Here is a 14,274-nt window from a genome sequence, read left to right on the forward strand (position 1 = left end):
TATCTAAAATACTGTGCATAGGTCATGTAGCAAAGAAGTCTTTTATCACTAGAGTGTGAAGTCTGAAAAAGTTAGAAAGATTATCGGTCGTGTTCACTAATTATCATTTGACACAATGGTATTGCAGATTTTTCTGCTCTGTACACTAATGCATAATAATACACTCTCTTACAATTTAAATCACTAGGAATTTTCACATGAGCACCAGTCGAATCTATATGAACTACAGCAGATACTTCTAATTATTTTATTACTTTGTTAGTTTATTACTTCTAATTATTTTTCTGTAAATAATATTATTGATAGTAATAGTTTAAATTCTCGAACAAATTTAACCTGAAAAATATCATCATCAAGCCATTGCTGCATAACATTTCAAAGATCTAATAATTTTAATTTTTTCCGATTAGCTACCTTTCCTTCAGAAACTATGTTTTCAACAGTTGACATTTTTATTTTTTTATCAGTGTAATTTTTTTCGTAATACTCTTCATAATTTTCACGACAATCATCTCAATACAATTTTCTACTCGTACGATACTTAGAAAGTTTAAAAAATTGTTTTCGTTTTTGACCTCTGATTTGAGTAAATGGATTATCACGGGGTTCATGCAAAAACTCAATGCTCATATTGCTTGATACATCAAGCTGAACATAGTGACCGTCCTTTTCAATGACCTCAAATTTATATTTTGGACCATGACTGTCACTTTGCACTGTGCATACCCTACTTTATTTACACTATTTTTTCAGAATCCTGATGTGAAAGTCAGTAGACATTTTTTATTTGTTAAAAATGACACTTCTCCAATGTGCTGAATACAAATAGTTTTGTTTTCATTTATATCCGTATTTGTTTCAATATCAAGTTTTACTATATAATTTTTTTTTCTTATTTACTAATTCTTCGTAATCTAAATTTTCATTGATATCGTCTAAGCTACAACTTTCATCTGTTGATCGAGTAATTTTACTATCAGATAATTTTTACTCAGCAGGTGGAAAAGAAATGTTATCACTCTGGCAATTACCATCATCATGATTAGCAATGCTATTGATCTTAATGAGACTGAAACTAGCAGCCACGCGTGAGCAGCCAAACTCAAATCTTCAGGGACGAAACTAATACTTGAGGGCCTGGGCATTGAAAAAAAAAAATAAACGCAAGATAGCGTTGGTAGTTTCGATTATTAAGCATTTGAATAAGACTCCATTAAAGATAAATCTCAATGAGAGAGCCAAGACCATAAGCCCTAGTAAGAACTCTACGATTCAGGTAGCGAATAAAGTGTCTGGATAAAAATGAAATAAAAATTTCGAACATTTCGATAATTTGTTTAGATAAAATATTGAATATAATTGTTAGTCCGTGGATATTAAATACAGGATATCTTTGTGATATCCTAGGCAGGTCCTGTGATAAATTTGCTAATTTTCCGAGCATGCTACCGACCAGCAGCCAAAAAAAACTTAGGGAAATTCCGATTTTTTTTTATTTGTTAGGTAAACTATTACTATATCATAAGCAGTCAGTAATTTGTATTTGAAGATTGTGTTTCTAAGAAAAACTTAGCCAAAAATATCTGATAACCTCTTTTTAATACTAAATCGGACATTTTTTGGAAACAAAAATATAAGCGTTTACATGTATTTGAGAAACTAATAAAATAAAAAATCTCCATTATGTGCTTTAAATTACTTTATTGTTTTCCATATCATTGATTATAGAATTACGATATGGTTATAAATATACAACATAACAAAGCGCATTCCATGCTGTAACATTATTACCAACAATCTAAGGTATCACTTTTTAGTATAAATATTATTAATATTTTTTTCTAATTCTTTAATTATCGCCTTAATTTTTTTTTTTTTTGTTTTTTTTTTTTTGTTTTTTATTTTGAATTTTTGAAAAAATTCATTACAGCGTATTCTTAAGCGGCAGACTTTAACAACAATTTGCAAATTACAGCTTAATTACCTGTTTCTTAATTTTACTTAACCACTTCTGACGAAAAAAAAATTCACACCACATTATTCTTTTACTTTTTCATAACAATTATGGAGCACTGCGCAATTTTTAACTTTATTATCTTTTGTAATTAATTGTTGATTGTTAATCGTTATCACAGAACGTTTATAAAATAATGACCGTAATAATGATTACAGCAATAATTATAATAGCTAAGATAAATTTATCTTATTTGTTAACGATAAATAACAAACATTTTAAACTTTACAGATAGATCGATTTAAAAATTGTAAACAATAAATACATTATAGTATATTAACGCATCGAGTGGAAGGCGCTTTCGACAACGAGTGTGATTGGTTCACGAGCTGTTAGGCGAGTGTTACCAACACACGAGTGTCGAAAGCCCTTCCTACTCAATTCGTTACAATAGTTTTTGCATCGAGTGGTAAGGAAGAATGTCTTTTATTGGTAAAAAAAGACACTTCATTGAATTTAATTTATTGATTAACCTGAATTAATATTCAATTGTATTAATATCAAATTAATTCCTGTCTTATTTCTGATGTGAAAGATTATTAAATAATAACAGTAACAATTAAATATGATGTAATAAGTTTTTATAATAATTTTAAATTATTTTTATTATTTTCAATATATAGATACTCAACAAAAATAAGTAGAGTTTTGAATCAAGGTTCATATAGTGAATTGTACCTTCATTATAATTAAATAAAATAAGATGATTTTCTATAGTCTGGGACTTTCCGTTGTCCTAACTCGAGACGGCTGTTTATTGGGTTTTTTGTTGGATCTTTTAGTGACTAATATATAGTATATCTACACGTATGTATAAAAAGTGTAGATTTGTTATATTTTTCACGAACAATGTGGATATTTTTCGCAATATTTATTCTTTGTAGTGTTATTTTTAACCAATCAGATACGTGCTTTCTTACAATGAGTTGCAAAAATAAACTTTATTAATTATCGTTGTTCCATTTTCCAATAATCATAAAATTAAATTCAAAAAATTAAATGAAAATAATTACATAATACATAACCGGACTTGATTACTTGTTATTCAATCAAATAAATTTAATCTTTTTTTTAAAAATATAGTTTTATAAACATGGTTTTAAGACTCTAATAATTTTTAAGTTTTAGCACATTTAGTAGTTTAACAATTGATTCGATTTGTATTCATAATATAAGATAAGAAACCCAGTGACGTCGTAGAAACTAGTACCTGCTTACTCATGTATTCTCATATCTATCATTACTAAATATAGATTTACAAATACATAGAGTGATCGAGTACTACTTCTCTGATCGGGTACTAGGTCTTTCACCGTATGTGTTAATTTCAATATAAAGTAAATTTGTACTAAGGTAAGAGACTCATTACCTGATCAGTCATGTATTAACATATCTATATTTACTCAATTTTACTAGATATATGTATAAAAATACATGGAGAGATCAGGTACAAGGTTTTTTACTTTATGTCATACATCTTGTGGCATCGAGTATCATCCTTGATGTCGTTCGATATATATATAATAGTTTATATAATTAATCCACAAAGAACGACACCATTTAACTTATAAAGACATTGCTATGCAGTCGCAGTTATAAAAATTATTTACTTTATTATTATAAAAATGATTAATACTGCATGAAATTAAATTATTTATTCAATTATAGTGACTTATCAAAAATAATAAACATAAGTATTGGTGTTATGTCATATCAATTAATAAAGATAAGTAAAATTATAAATTCCAACTGATGTTCCATTGATTATCACATACGCGTGCTGATTAATTAAGTTCGAGTGTGCACTCTAGAGACTTTGATCACTTTAATAAATACAAAGTAGCATCATGAAAGAGATAATAAATTCATTACCCTAATTAAGAAAAATGATTTGCTCCATGTTAAGTGTATATTAAACTAGACCAAAAAAATCGACTATTATTTTTCCTTTCGATACTGTGAAAATACTATTTCTGGTGATTGTAAAAAAAAATTGTGCAAGTTTGAGCCCTTAATATTAATATTAAGAGATGTATTATTACGACGATTCGTTTTTTGGCAGAAATTTCATTTTTTACTCAAAACTCGTAAATCATATATCTGAAAAGTTTGAGCAATGAATATCTTTAAAGGAAATTGAATTCCCTACAAACAAATCTCTTTTAGTTAATTGACGTAAAACGAGCGGTTTCCTCATAACCGTGCCTTAAGTATTGATTTGTTTTTTAAATTCTTTGTTCCTATTTTGGATTTTTGTAACTGCTAGAAATATTGAAATTTTTTCTCGTCACGAACAATATTTTTGAAGGAAATTTAATGTTCTTTAAAAAAGGTCTCTTAACATTTTTTGCTAAATTCACTCCTTACAAAGTTATTCAGGTTATTTAAGTCGTTTTGACTCAACTTCAACATTGAATAACTTTTGAAACCTTTTTTGTAGAGCATTAAATTTCCTCCAAAAATATTTATCTTGACTGGAAAAAATTTTAATACTTCTAATAGTTACATTAATCCAAAATAGAAACAAAGTATTTGAAAAACAAATCAATATTCAAGGCACGGTTACAAGGAAACGGCTCGCTTTACGTCAATTAACTAAAGAAGATTTTTTGTAGGGAATGGAATTTCCTTTAAGGATATTCATTGCTCAAATTTTTCAGATACACGGAAAAAAAACTATTGCGCTTATCGCTCACCAACGGAGAGCGACAGTTGTATCGTGATTAGTACTAAATCCTTACTTGATTTTCACGATATATATATCAATATGAATGAAACACTAGATACTTATTATAATGCTCCTACGGGTTGTGAATATACTTAAATGTATAGTGATCGTCAGTTAACGTATCCATATCATACCAAAACGGATCGTGATTATCGCGATCTACTTCTCAAGCGCCACTACCCAAGTCAAAAAAAAAATGGAATTTTAGTCCTTAAAAGCCTCAATTCCTATGATGTTTTATTTGCCGCCCAGAAAATAACTCTACCTTAGTATTCAAAATCCTCAAAAAGAACTATGAAGCCTAATTGCGAATAATTTATCGATTTTAAATTGTAACCAAGACCTCAAAATCCTAAACGAATGAAAAGTTATACTTCGGACTTTACAAAATTTTAGATAGAAAAAGGGGGGGGGGGAAATACATCGAATGAGACTTTTGAGATTCAAATGTGGATAAAATTATTCCTGTATGTTTTAAGTATCTTGAGCCTCTAATCCAGATTATGTTATCCTAGTTTAGTCCTCAAAGTGGTAAAATTGGTCGTAATGATTGCTTTGAGGACTAAACTAGGATAACTTTCTATACTGTTGTCAATCTTAAAATTCTAAATTGATCCTCAAAAACCTAATTGAGAACTTTCAGACTTAAATCCGAATTTGTTTTTTGACTCGAGTACTCATAACCAAAGTATTAAATAAAAAATTTAGATCAATTACTTACGTATATTTTATTACTTGATTACATTTCTTGATATTAAATAATAATTTTTTATTGCACTTATTAGAATTGTTAACATGTAATTATTAATTTCAACTAAAAATAAAATTGTAATGAAGTTAAAGTTAAAAATTCATCTATTTTAACCTCAAATTTTTCATGGGCATTTGCCATTATTATAACAGAACGGATCGTTACTATAGCAAAACGATCTTATGATTTCGGGATCCCCCTGGATCGTAATAATCACGATCCGATAGACCAACACTTTCCGTATACAAAGTATAACCAACCGAGGAGAGTGAATATCACGATACCGTTGAGTGGTGAGCACAATATTTTTTTTCCGTGTAGATGATTTACGAGTTTTGGGTAAAAAATGAAATTTCTGTCAAAAAACGAATGATCGTGACGATACACCTCTTAATATCAATATTAAGGGGTTAACCCTTTAACGGCGAAGTCGGACAAAATAGTACGCACGGCGCCAAAGTGATAGCCTACAGCGTGCGCTCACATTCCCCACTACCTCAGTTTATGAGATTCAGGTTCAGTCGTTACCGAAATTCACTCATGTGGTGGGTTCCTTTAGTACCCTTTTATTTGCTATTTTAATGTTTTCAAAGATTTTATTTTATTAATTACTTTCAATATTATCAATTATTTTAAGTTTTAAAAGAAATTTGAATTCAACTTTTTTTTTTTTTGTAAATATGAATTTCTCATAATTTCTTTTCTTTTTAAATTCTTATTTTTACGTATGATACTGTTTGCCAGAGCTCACGGATACATACTAACGCAGATACGCACAAATTAAAATTTTTTCAAAAAGGTTTTTTTTTTTGGATAACTTTTAATGTGCTCGATGGATTGATTCCAAAATCAATTGGGCTCTAAAACTTCACAAACCGCGTCGAATGCCACTTCAACCATCAAAAATCAGTTCATTCGTTTAAGAGAAACCGTTAACGAAAGAATGAAAAAAAAAAAAAAAATTTTTTTAGTGTTTTCGAAATCTCTCAAAAACGACTCGATAAATCAATTTCAAAATCTGATAAGCTCTAGAACTCAATGAAACGCGTCGATGGCTACTTCAAGCGTCTCAATCGGTTAATTCGTTTGAGAGATATTGTTGAATAAAAATTGGTAAAAATTTTTTTTCCGGAAACAACGGGATACAAAAGTATTTTCGAGCTCGAAGAGTTCGAAAATGTATTCACAACAATTTTTTTGACTTCAACGAACTCGAAAACAGTGGGAAGTTTTGGAGTTGGCCTGCAGGGTCAACTGATAAACCAGTTTTTTTTACATGTTTTAAATTTCTTCAGATTCAAATGCTATTATAAATTTTTTTCAAAATTAATAACAAATATGTACGATTTGCATAGTAATTCCACATTTACTTTCTGTTGAAGGTGTGTAAAGCGTTAATATCAGTAAGACTGATTAAATTACTTTAATGGCTATCTACATTTAGGTAGCCGATACATCAGAGTTTCTCAAAAAATTATTGGCTAAAAGATTTTATATCGTGTGATTATTAAGAAAAACAAAGAAGTGAAAATTTTTAAAGTTAATTTTACAATGTTTTATAACTGTTAATTAATATTTCCAATGTGTCTTGTTCATTTAAAGAGTGCGTCTATAGTTTCTTCGAGCTATTTAAGTCAATTAATTAATGAGTTTTTACATGTATTTAAAAAAATCTCATACAGAAATCCATCATAGACTCTTACATGAATTCTTTTGTAATATTTTTATATGAATTTCCATATTGTTTCTTATAGAAATTTATACCGTCTCGGGTAGATTATAAATTATGTCATGTCTCTAACAGTTTATTTCCGTTTAAGCCTTCCATATATTCAATCAGATATTCAATTATTCCTGTGTAATTTTTTATATGAATCCAGTTACCTATAATTTTCTACATAAGCTTGGGAATAAAAAAACTATTTCCAATGGGTTTATTCATGAATTCCTACATAAAACCAAATGTATTTTTTTGTTTTCTTCAATAGCTAAAGTAGAATTATTGATTGGTAACAAAAAAACTATATTGTTGACTATTGCAACAAATACTCAAAATTACATCTGACATACTAATCTTTGTAAGGTCGCAATTGAGATAAGATTTGAAAAATTGAAACATTAACAACAAGAACAATAAAAAAGTATAGTGGTTGACTTACTTAGTTCATTCATAATTTTGCCTATAATTACTTTCATAACAAATACGTCACTCTGTTTAAATTTTTCTCACAATCACTGGTAATTTCTAAGAATTTAAAAATTTTATCTAAATGAATTTGATAGCAAACAACAATTATTTGAGTTTCTATTATGAAATATCTTTGCTGCTAAAATTTTCTAGCTTTTACCTGTCCTTTTTTATTCTATTGAGGATAATTTGGAATATAGATTCAAACATTGACAAACAAGTCCAGATATTTAGAGAATGAATATTTATGTATAATAATTTGATTTGAAATTAATTGAAGACACTACTAATAAAAGTGTGCACAAGTATTAGATCATTACTGAATTGATAGTTTCATTTACTTGAATACTATTGAAAAGTAAAGAGTTTCAATGAAAAACTCTCTTTCTCAAACTTCCTATATTTAAAAGATTTATTGCTTGACTTATTGATTGACTGCGGACGTAGTCAAAAAATTTAACATTAATTATTTTTCGATGGTTACGAAGAAAAATTTAAAAAGTGTAGTGCGTGTAAGACACAGTTTATCGGAAATTCATAAGATTAATTGAGAATGAATAGAATTCTAACCGTTCAACACAAAACGGATTCTATAATATATCACATATCGTATAGCCTATTATTTTATAAAAGCTTGTAACACGTAATAACTTTATTAATTTTTGTTATAAACGATAGGTTCAAGATTTTTTAATTGTAATAGTTGTAAAAGTGATAGTAATTTTTTTTTTTTTTTTATAACTCTGAAACGACCGAAATTATGAGAATTATTCTTATTAGCTATATTTGAAATATTGAACATTTATATTTAATGTAATAAAAATATTGAATATTATTATATAAATCAATTTTTTGTGCGCTGTAAAATGATTTTAAGTGTATATATAAATAAAGGACGTTTACATGATTTGGGTATATGAGATCATTAATTTCAAAAATCTTAAGTGTAAAGATTTAAATAAAAACATAATCTGAGCTTTATTAAAGCCCATTGATTGGATGGTAATAATTATTTTAAAAATGTATTTTATAATTTTTTTATATTTAATCTTTCAGTTGAATGCTTCAGATATATATTATTAGTAGGCCGATATTTTCAAGATTACTGTTCCTAATGATATTTTTCGTTTTTTTTTTTAATCTATTTCTTTGAAACGTCATTACTTTCTTTCCTATATTATCAAACAGACGATAATCATTTTTAATTTCTTTTTTTTTTTTAATTTGTCAAGAATATAAATTTGAAATTATCGAAAATAAATCATCTATCTACGTAAATTTTTGAGTCAACAATGACATTTATTGTTTTTCTTTCTTTTACGTTCCGAATTAACATTTGTGACGAATATTTTGTATTTTTCTTAACGATTTATTTTTTCTTTGGTTAAAATCATTGAGCTTTTTCATGTATACGATGGTTAATAAGAAAAAATAAAAGAAACAAATGAACATAGAAGAATTAATGTTTGATTGATATTTCTCAATTAGTAGAAATAATATTTAAACTCAATTTTTTGAATTCTGAAATTAATAATTGATTAAATATTGCTCGTTGATAACAATAACAAAGATAATAAATAATATAAGAATTATTATAATGTGATTATTGAGTTTTAAATCAATATTATCCAGGTTCCCCTCCACCAAGTGAAAGAGCTTGAACAATTCTCGGGTCTGCTTTACTACCTTCTCGAAATTCATCAAGGGTAAGTTTATCGTCGTGATTTTTATCCATTTGATCAAATATTTTATCGACTCTTTTTTGAGGTGTATTTTCGTCCTCTGCGTGCAGTTGTTGACCCTAAAAAAATTTAATTTCAAGTATATAAAAAGTTGGTTAAATAGATTTTTATAGGATTAAAACTTAAGCATTAGATAATCGTAGTTAATTTGTTATTCAGATTCTATTTTTTGTGTCAATTTAAGAGATAACAACATAAAGCTTGTGTTGGTTTTAACATTAATTTTCTAGTTCTTATACTTTAAGCGTATCAAAAAATATACCCTACCAAAAGTGAAAAACTGTTATCTGACAATAAATTAACGGTTGATAAATATTTGTATTGTGCGATTTTAAAATCATCACATAACGAAAACATAACTAAACGAAAACTGTAAATTAAATGATGTTTTATAATGCGTGAAAAATCATTTAAAAACTATTATTCAACTGTAAGAAGACTATACAACACTGTATTGTACAACTAGTGCGGTAAGTTGTCGATTGCCCACGCGAGCGAAGATGAGCGCATGAATGAAGTCAGTGCGCTCATTCGCTCGTGTAGGTAATCGACAACACCGCACGAATTGAACATATTTTTTTTTTATCATTAATGCGATATGAGTATTATTTTAGTGCTCGTGGTTTTGTTCTCTAAGTAGCTTTTTGCTGATTCAACTGTTACCGCGACATTTTTGTGGGTTAAACGATAATCTGCATGCGACTAGAAGTGTGCCATTGACGGCTATATTTTTATTTATTTGATAGATATCAAATAAATTAAGATGTAACCGTCAGTAATGGTCTTTTTTTATATTATTACGTCAATAAGCGAAATTTTGACTGCTGAAATTCCCAAAAATGATTAATTTCTCAACTTTACTTAATTAAAAATAAAAAAAAAAACAAAAGTTATATAATAAAGTTCAAAAATTCATATTTTTTAAAAAGTAAAAAATACAGTCGATAGATACCAAATAAATAAAAATATAACTGTCGATGATGGTCTTCTTCAAATTATTATGACAATAAGTGAAATTTTGATTGCTGAAATTTACTAAATTACGTGATGGCGTAACTTTAGTTAACAAAAAAATTAAGAAAAAAAAAAAAATTTTTTTAATGAAATTCAAAAATTCATATTTTTGCAAAATCACAAATAAGGTGATATACAAAAAAACTTGAGCCAAAAATTTAATGTCAGTCGTCATTATTGACGAATTTCAAGAATTTAAAATTTGACAAATTTGTCATTTTTCAATATTTTTTTTTTTTTTTTTTTTTTTTTTTTTTTTTTTTTTTTTTCATAGCCTCAAGTATCCTTTTCAGAACAAGCTTTGGATCATTATAGTAACTATCATAGTTTTCGAGATATTTAAAAAATAAATGTAGTTTTGAAGGCCTGAAGAGTGACCTTGTCTACATGTTTGGCAAAGGTTAACTTGTTATCAACGACAATGCCTAGATCTTTGATGCCTGAGACTTCCTGAACACGCTGATCACCAAGGAAATACCCAGTTGGGATTCTGATGTGAGACCAGGAAAAAGACATCACTGCACATTTTTTTATGCTTAAGTTAAGCTTATTGACTTGACACCAATTGTGAATCTCGTTGAAATCGTTCTGTAGTATATCGACATCGATCTCACCGGTTATTTTTCTAAATATCTTCAAATCATCTGCATACAACAAGTATTCGGATATAAGCTTGCTGCCGATATCATTAACGAATATATTGAATAGGATTGGTCCAAGATGAGAACCTTGCGGGACCCTGAACGTAACTTCATATTCATTCGAGATGTGCCCATCCACTCTGACTAGTAAATATCTGCCAGTCAGGTATGAGCGGAGCCATTCGAATGCATTTCCAATGACACTATATTCATTTAGCTTGCGTGGCAGGATATCATGATCAACTTTATTGTAGTTGTGGATCTGCCGCTGATAAACCCATGTTGCCTCGTCGTGATGATATTTTCGAATGTAAAAGTAAGCTGAGGTAAAATTAGCTTCTCTAGTAACTTGGCAATAGCTGACTGAATGCATACAGGTCGGTAGTTAGTTACACCAGATCTCGGCCCAGATTTGTGAATTGGGGTAACATATGACACCTTCCATTGCTCTGGAAAAACACCACGGAGTAAAGATTGTCTGAAGATGTGTGTAATTGGTTCACTGAGCCCCACAGCACAGTTTCGCAGAAAAATATTCAGAAGACCATCAGGCCCCGCTACTTTTTTGATATTAAGTTAGCTGCTTGAATACTTCATCGAAAGTTACTTTAAGATTAGACAAATTCACATCATGGTCTCTAGGCCCTTCTTTGTTCATATTTATATTCGCATTATCAGCATGCGTGTCCGGCGTATACGTACTCTCAAAGAAAGTCGCAAATAAATTAGTGACTTCTTTACCTGTGCTTGCTGATCACTCATTCCAATTCATTATAGATGTTATGTCAAGGTTACTCTGCTTTTTGTTTTTAATAAATCTCCAGAACTCTTTTGAGTCCGTTCTCATTAGGGTTTCAGCCTTAGCAACGTAGTTTTAGTAACACTCAGCCCCAAGATTTTTGCACTCTAACTTGAGACTGCTAAAATTCTTGTACTTAGACCTTGTTTTTCTCTTTTTATAAGTAGCATGGGCAGCCTTTTTGACCTTGATTTTCTTTATCAGTTCTCTTGAGAATCAACATGGATAATCAGTAGTTTTCTTCGAGTAAACCAGAACAAATTGTGAGATTCCTTCGAAGACTTTATTATAGAACCAATTGACTTTATCGTCAACCGTATCAATTTTGTACAGGTCAATCCAGTTCGTTCTAAGAAAAAAACTATTAAGTTTAACATAGTCAATGCTCTTAAATACGAACGTAGGAAAATTTTCAGATGTCAGTCTAGATCAGAACTCAAGACAAATTTTTAATGCAGGATAGTGCTTATTCTCTGTTGTGAGCATGAATGTTTTATCGATTGAGATGTCCATATTACTAAAGCATAGATCAAGAATCCTGCCATAGTCGTTAGTAATTCCATTTAATTGTTTACATTCAAATAAAGGAAAATTTCATACATCAGTTTTTCACATTCCTCATGTTGGATAAGTTACTGGGTAAGTTAAAATCCCCCTAAGTAACAGTTTTTTATCAAATTATTCGATCACGGTTTTATTTTCATCTGAAAACTGTTTATGTTTCATACATTACAACCATAAATAAACCGTTTTTCATAGTTTAAAAACTGTTAGTAAATAGCAAGAGTATTTAAATTTTTTACTTCTATGAGAGGTAACAGCAAATTTATTCTAGCCTTTAAGATCTAGAATGAACGAAACAAGCCAAATATTTCCGTACAAGCTCGAATTTATATGATTTTTAATAAAATGATCGTACTGTCGAGTACAAAGTTTCAAGAAAAGTTGGGATTTTTTAATTTAAATTTGTAAATATTTTATTCCACGTAGTTTTTTTGTAATTATCGTTTATTGAAAATATAAAATAAAGTAATAGACTTCTTACTTCAAATAATGATATCTGTTTATGATGTCAATCCTAAAATATTTAAATGTATTAAAAATTAAGGAAGCTTACCACCATCTGGTATATTGCATCTACGATGTTGTACATTTCATCACGTGTTATGTATCCATCATTATCGACATCATACAAACGAAAAGCCCCTGAAACATCGATTCATTTGATCGTGCTAATCTTTTTTAATGCATCTCACATATGAAATAGTATGTTACGCAACTAGGAAGGAAAATAGGACATTTTAAAACACGTGTATAATTGCCTACCCGAGCCTTAAGCAAGGATGGCAAACATGCGGATTGAGACGTCCTGCTTTTTTCCGTGGTATGTATACAATTTTTCACCAGATTTCTACCTGAAAGTTTAAATTTTTTGCTCTGTTTGTGTGAAAATTAGCTCTTGCGCTAATTTTCATCATTTGTTTTCTTAAAAAAGAAATAAACGACTTTCTTCCTTTTAAACGAAGCAAAAATTTAAACTTTCGATACAGGTTATGGAAAAAGTATTATGATTGTAGTTATTAAAGAGTAAAAAAGCAACAAAAGTAATTTGTTGCGCAAAAAAAAAAATAAAATTTTTTGTTTACATTAACAAAGTCGAGTTGTTGGAGTAATAAAATTGATCGGTTGGAGCAATGAAATTAATCCGTTGAATTTTTCCAATATATATTTAGAGAGTGGAACTTTTAATGGCTACTCGATATTGCTTACATTTTTCTCGAATGACTTTTTAAATACTCACAGTGTAACTTTTCGTCGAGATTTCCTCGAGATGTGACTGAAAGTGCTCTTATAAATTCTTCGAATTCTATCGTTCCATCCTTTAAAAAAAAAAAAAAAAAAAACGTGTTGAAAAAAAAACTATTGAAAAATTAGTAATTCCACAAGTGTTTGTCAAGTCAAAAGCATATACAAAATTACTGATTATAAAATAGCACAAGATTAAAATAATAAATAGTAATTCCTCACATTATTCTCGTCAAAAACTCTGAACACAAGTGAAGCAAATTTAGACGGATCTCCTTGTGGAAAGAACTGTTTGTATATCTTGATAAATCCCTAAAAATAAATGGTCAAAATGTTATAATATTTAGAAATACAAGTAAAATTATATATATATATATATATATATATATATATATATATATATATATATATATATCAATTACTTGTTCTGTTAGAAGACCATCAGGACAATCCTTGAGAAACCCCTTATGCCTAACAAAGAAATGAACTTTTGACTTCAGTTATTAATAAACAAATTATTATTTTTTTTTTTTTTTGTGGACTTAGAAGCAAACTCACCACTGTCGAATTTCTTTCTCAGTAACTGGAACA

At 28.7% G+C, this 14,274-nt stretch overlaps 1 protein-coding gene across 3 annotated transcripts in view; it reads right to left on the minus strand.

Annotated features, from left to right (window-relative positions):
• Window positions 1-8,905: 8,905 nt before the first annotated feature.
• The window catches only part of LOC103572918 (frequenin-1), a 61,201-nt gene continuing 55,832 nt past the window's right edge, over window positions 8,906-14,274 (minus strand). For all 3 annotated transcript variants that reach the window (XM_053738690.1, XM_053738689.1, XM_053738688.1), the window contains 6 exons: window positions 14,242-14,266; window positions 14,106-14,154; window positions 13,906-13,995; window positions 13,679-13,757; window positions 12,995-13,083; window positions 8,906-9,482 (listed from right to left, as the gene is read on the minus strand). In XM_053738690.1, the coding sequence (XP_053594665.1) occupies window positions 9,306-9,482; window positions 12,995-13,083; window positions 13,679-13,757; window positions 13,906-13,995; window positions 14,106-14,154; window positions 14,242-14,266 (509 nt within the window). In that variant the 3' untranslated portion in view covers window positions 8,906-9,305. The remainder of the gene's footprint in view (window positions 9,483-12,994; window positions 13,084-13,678; window positions 13,758-13,905; window positions 13,996-14,105; window positions 14,155-14,241; window positions 14,267-14,274) is intronic.

The sequence above is a fragment of the Microplitis demolitor genome, chromosome 4 (assembly GCF_026212275.2).
Source record: "Microplitis demolitor isolate Queensland-Clemson2020A chromosome 4, iyMicDemo2.1a, whole genome shotgun sequence".
In the NCBI taxonomy this organism is placed as follows: Eukaryota; Metazoa; Arthropoda; class Insecta; order Hymenoptera; family Braconidae; genus Microplitis; species Microplitis demolitor.